This window comes from Macrobrachium rosenbergii, chromosome 4, assembly GCF_040412425.1.
Source record: "Macrobrachium rosenbergii isolate ZJJX-2024 chromosome 4, ASM4041242v1, whole genome shotgun sequence".
Classification (NCBI taxonomy): Eukaryota; Metazoa; Arthropoda; class Malacostraca; order Decapoda; family Palaemonidae; genus Macrobrachium; species Macrobrachium rosenbergii.
This window is the reverse complement of record NC_089744.1, coordinates 77370544-77375936: the sequence shown is the minus strand read 5'-3', so window position 1 is coordinate 77375936 and position 5393 is coordinate 77370544. Positions and strand designations below refer to the sequence as shown.

Genomic DNA, 5393 nt, shown 5'->3' with positions numbered 1-5393 from the left:
GAGACTCCGAGGAGAAGGAGGAGACTATGGAAGATGATGGAGACTCCGATGAAGGAGAGACCATGGAAGATGAGGAGACTCCGAATGGAAGATGGATGGAGACTCCAGAGGAGGAGAACTATGGAGATGAGACTCCGAGGAGAGGAGGAACAATGATGGAGATCCCGGAGAAGGAGGAGACAATGGAAGATGATGGAGACTCCGAGGAGAACAATGGAAGATGATGGAGACTCCGATGGAAGATGAAGATGATGGAGACTCCGAGGAGAAGGAGGAGACTATGGAAGATGATGGAGACTCCGAGGAGAAGGAGGAGACCATGGAAGATGATGGAGACTCCCGAGGAGAAGGAGGAGACAATGGAAGGTGATGGAGACCGAGGAAGGAGGAGACAATGGAAGATGATGGAGACTCCGAGGAGAAGGAGGAGACCAATGGAAGATGATGGAGACTCCGTGGAGAGGAGGAAGGAAGATGACTCCGAGGATGGAGAGAATGATGATGAGACTCCGAGGAGAGGAGGAGACTATGGAAGATGATGGAGACTCCGAGGAGAAGGAGGAGACATGGAATGATGGAGACTCCGAGGAGAAGGAGACCATGGAAGATGATGGAGACTCAAAGGAGGAGACCATGGAAGATGATGGAGACTCCAAGGAGGGAGGAGACTAGATTATGGAGACTCCGAGGGTAGGAGGAGACTGGAAGATGATGGAGACTCCGAGGAGAAGGAGGAGACAATGGAAGATGATGGAGACTCTGGAGGAGACTAATGGAAGATGATGGAGACTCCGATGAAGGAAGACAATGGAAGATGATGGAGACTCCGAGGAGAAGGAGAGACTATGGAAGATGATGGAGACTCCGAGGGAGGAGAAATGGAAGATGATGGATGAGAAAGGATGGAAGATGATGGAGACTCCGAGGAGAAGGAGGAGACCATGGAAGATGATGGAGACTCCGGGAGAAGGAGGAGACTATGGAAGGTGATGGAGATTCCGAGGAAGGAGGATGATGGAAGATGATGGAGACTCCGAGGAGAAGGAGAGACCATGGAAGATGATGGAGACTCCGAGGAGAGGAGGATCATGGAAGATGATGGAGACTCCAAGGAGAAGGAGGAGACTCGGAAGATGATGGAGATGATCCGGAGGAGAGGAGACTATGGAGATGATGGAGACTCCGGGAAGATGATGGAAGATGATGGAGACTCCGAGGAGAAGGAGAGGAGACAATGGAAGATGATGGAGACTCCGAGGAGAGGAGAGGAGACCAAGGATGATGGAGACTCCGAGGAGGGGAGGAGAGCAATGGAAGATGATGGAGACTCCGGGAGAAGGAGGAGACCATGGAAGATGATGGAGACTCGAGGAGAAGGAGGAGACAATGAAGATGATGGAGACTCCGAGAAGGAGAGACCATGGAAGATGATGGAGACTCCGAGGAGAAGGAGGAGACTATGGAAGATGATGGAGACTCGAGGAGAAGGAGGAGACCAGGGAAGATGATGGAGACTCGAGAGAAGGAGGAGACTATGGAAGATGATGGAGACTCCGAGAAGGAGGAGACTATGGAAGATGATGGAAGATTCCGGAGAAGGAGGAGACTATGGAAGACGATGGAGACTCCGAGGAGAAGGGAGACCATGGAAGATGATGGAGACTCCGAGGAGAGGAGGAGACCATGGAAGATGATGGAGACTCCGAGGAGAAGGAGGAGGAGACCATGGAAGATGATGGAGACTCGAGGAGAAGGAGGAGACCAATGGAATATGAAGATGATGGAAGACTCCGAGGAGAAGGAGGAGACCATGGAAGATGATGGAAGATGAGAAGGAGGAGACAATGGAGACTCCGAGGAGAAGGAGGAGGCCATGGAAGATGATGGAGATTCCCGAGATGAAGGATGATGATGAGACTCCGAGGGGAGAGGAGACCATGGAGTGATGGAACTCCGAGGAAGGAGGACACTATGGAAGATGAGACTCCGAGGAGAAGAAGGAAAGAAGATGAGACTATGGAAGATGATGGAGATTCCGAGGAGACCAGGAAGATGATGGAGACTCCCAGGAGAAGGGAGAGAAGAGGGGAGATTCCGAGGAGGAGACCATGGAAGATGATGGGACTCCGAGGAGAAGGAGGAGACTCTCCGAGGAGAAGGAGGAGACCATGGAAGATGATGGAGACCATAGAATAGATGGAGACTCGAGAGAAGGAGGAGACCAGGAAGATGATGGACTCGAGGAAAGGAGAGACAATGAGGAAGAAGATGATCTCCGAGGAAGAAGGAACCATGGAAGATGATGGAAATTCCGAGGAAGGAGGAGACCATGGAAGATGATGGAGACATTCGAGGAGAAGGAGGAGACAATGGAAGATGATGGAGACTCCGAGGAGAAGGAGGAGACAATGGAGAGATGATGGGAAGATGATGGAGACTCCGAGGGGAAGGAGGAGACTATGGAAGATGATGGAGACTCCGAGGAGAAGGAGGAGACATGGAAGATGGAAGGATGATGGAGACCATGGAAGATGATGGGAAGGAGGAGACAATGGAAGATGATGGAGACTCCGAGGAGAAGGAGGAGACCATGGAAGATGATGGAGACTGAGGAGGAAGGAGGAGACCAGGAAGAGGATGGAGATGAGGAGACTCTGAGGAGGAGACCATGGAAGATGATGGAGACTCCGAGGAGAAGGAGGAGACCATAGAATATGATGGAGATTCCGAGGAGAAGGAGGAGACCCTGGAAGATGACGAAGACTCCGAGGAGAAGGAGGAGACCATAGAATATGATGGAGACTCCGAGGAGAAGGAGGAGACCATGGAAGATGATGGAGATTCCGAGAGGAGGAGGAGACCAGGGAAGATAATGGAGATTCCGAGGAGAAGGAGAGACAATAGAAGATGATGGAGACTCTGAGGAGAGACCATGGAAGATGGAGATGGAGGACCTGAGATGATGGGGACTCCCAGGAGAGGAGACAATGAAGATGATGGATCCGGAGGAGGTGACCATGGAAGATGATGGAACTCCGGAAGGAGGAGACCATGGAAGGTGATGGAGACTCCGAGGAGAAGGAGGACACGATGGAAGATGATGAAGACTCCGAGGAGAAGGAGGAGACCATGGAAGATGATGGAGACTCCGAGGAGGAGGAGGAGGAGGACACGATGGAAGATGATGGGGACTCCGAGGAGAAGGAGGAGAAAATGGAAGATGATGGAGACTCCGAGGAGGAGGAGAGTATGGAAGATTATGGAGATTCCGAGGAAGGAGGAGATGATGGGACTCATGAGAAGACAATGGAGATGGAGACTCCAGAGGAGAAGGAGGAGACCATGGAAGATGATGGAGACTCCGAGGAGAAGGAGGAGACTATGGGAAGATGATGGAGACTCCGAGAAGGAGGAGGAGAGACAATGGAAGATGATGGAGACTCCGAGGAGGGAGGAGACCATGGAAGATGATGGAGACTCGAGAGAAGGAGAGACAATGGAAGATGATGGAGACTCCAAGGAGAAGGAGGAGACTATGGAAGATGATGGAGACTCCGAGGAGGAGGAGACCATGGAAGATGATGACTCCGAGGAGAAGGTGATGAAGATGATGGACTCCGAGGAGAAGGAGGAGACCATGGAAGATGATGGAGACCTCCGAGGATGAAGGAGGAGACCATGGAAGATGATGGAGACTCTGAGGAGAAGGAGGACAATGGAAGATGATGGAGACTCCGAGGAGAAGGAGGAGACTATGGAAGGTGATGGAGACTCCGAGGAAGGAGGAGACCATGGAAGATGATGGAGACTCTGAGGAGAAGGAGGAGACCATGGAAGATGATGGAGACTCCGAGGAGAAGGATGGAGACCATGGGAGAAGGAGGAGAAAATGGATGGAGACTCCGAGGAGGAGGAGACCGTGAGAGATTATGGAGATTCGAGGAGAGGAGGCAATGATGATGGAGACTCCGAGGAGAAGGAGGAGACCATGGAAGATGATGGAGACTCCGAGGAGGAGGAGGACACCATGGAAGATGATGGAGACTCCGGGAGAGATGAAGGAAGATGATGGGGACTCCGAGGAGAAGGAGGAGACAATGGAAGATGATGGAGACTCCCAGGAGAAGGAGACCATGGAAGATGATGGAGACTCCGAGGAAAGGAGGACAATGGAAGATGATGGGACTCCGAGGAGAAGAAGGAGAGACAATGGAAGATGATGGAGACTCCAAGAGGAAGAGAGAGGAGGAGATGATGGAAGAGATGGAGAGACCATGGAAGATGATGGATACTCCGAGAGAAGGAGACAATAGAAGATGATGGAGACTCCGAGGAGAAGGAGGAGACCATGGAAGATAATGGAGATTCCGAGGAGAAGGAGGAGACCATGGAAGATGATGGAGACTCCGAGGAGGAGGCGAATATGGAAGATTATGCAGACTCTGAGAAGGAGGAGACTATGGAAGATGATGGAGACTCGAGGAGAAGGAGGAGACGATGGAAGATGATGGAGACTCACAAGGAGAAGGAGGAGACTATGGAAGATGATGGAGACTCCGAGGAGGAGGAGGAGGGAAGATGATGGAGACTCCAGGAGAAGGAGGACACCATGGATGATGGAGACTCCGAGGAGAAGGAGGAGACAATGGAAGATGATGGAACTCTGAGGAGAAGGAGAGCCATGGATGATAATGGAGACTCCGAGGAGAAGAAGGAGACCATGGAAGATGATGAGAGGAGGAGACTCCGAGGAGAAGGAGGAGAGACAATGGAAGATGATGGAGACTCCCTGAGGAGAAGGAGGAGACTATGGAAGATGACGAGATTCCGAGGAGAAGAGGAGACCATGGAAGATGATGGAGACTCCGAGAAGAGGAGGAGACCATGGAAGATGAGGAGACTCCGATGAGAAGGAGACAATGATGATGAGACTCTGAGGAGAAGGAAGAGACCATGGAAGATGATGGAGATTCCGAGGAGAAGGAGGAGACCATGGAAGATGATGGAAGATGATGGATACCCGAGGAGAAGGAGGAGACCAATGGAAGATGATGGGACTCCGAGGAGAAGGAGGAGACAATGGAAGATGATGGAGACTCCGAGAGAGAAGGAGGAGACATGGAAGATGATGGAGACTCCGAGGAGAAGGGAGGAGACTCATGGAAGATGATGGAGACTCCAATGGAAGATGATGGGGACTCCAAGGAGAAGGAGAGACTAGGAAGATGAGACTCCGAGGAGAAGGAGGACACGATGGAAGATGATGGAGACTCCGAGGAGAAGGAGGAGACCATGGAAGATGATGGAGACTCGGAGGGAGAAGGAGGAGACTCTGAGAAAGATGATGATGGAGACTCCGAGGAGGAGGAGACCATGGAAGATGATGGAGACTC

General features: G+C 51.6%; 1 protein-coding gene across 1 annotated transcript; it reads left to right on the top strand.

Moving 5' to 3' along the window:
- Nucleotides 1–3024: 3024 nt before the first annotated feature.
- On the top strand, nucleotides 3025–3393 carry LOC136838115 (uncharacterized). Its single transcript, XM_067102959.1, has one exon. It carries the CDS (start codon nucleotides 3025–3027, stop codon nucleotides 3391–3393), a length of 369 nt encoding a protein of 122 aa, XP_066959060.1.
- The last annotated feature ends 2000 nt before the right edge of the window (nucleotides 3394–5393 follow it).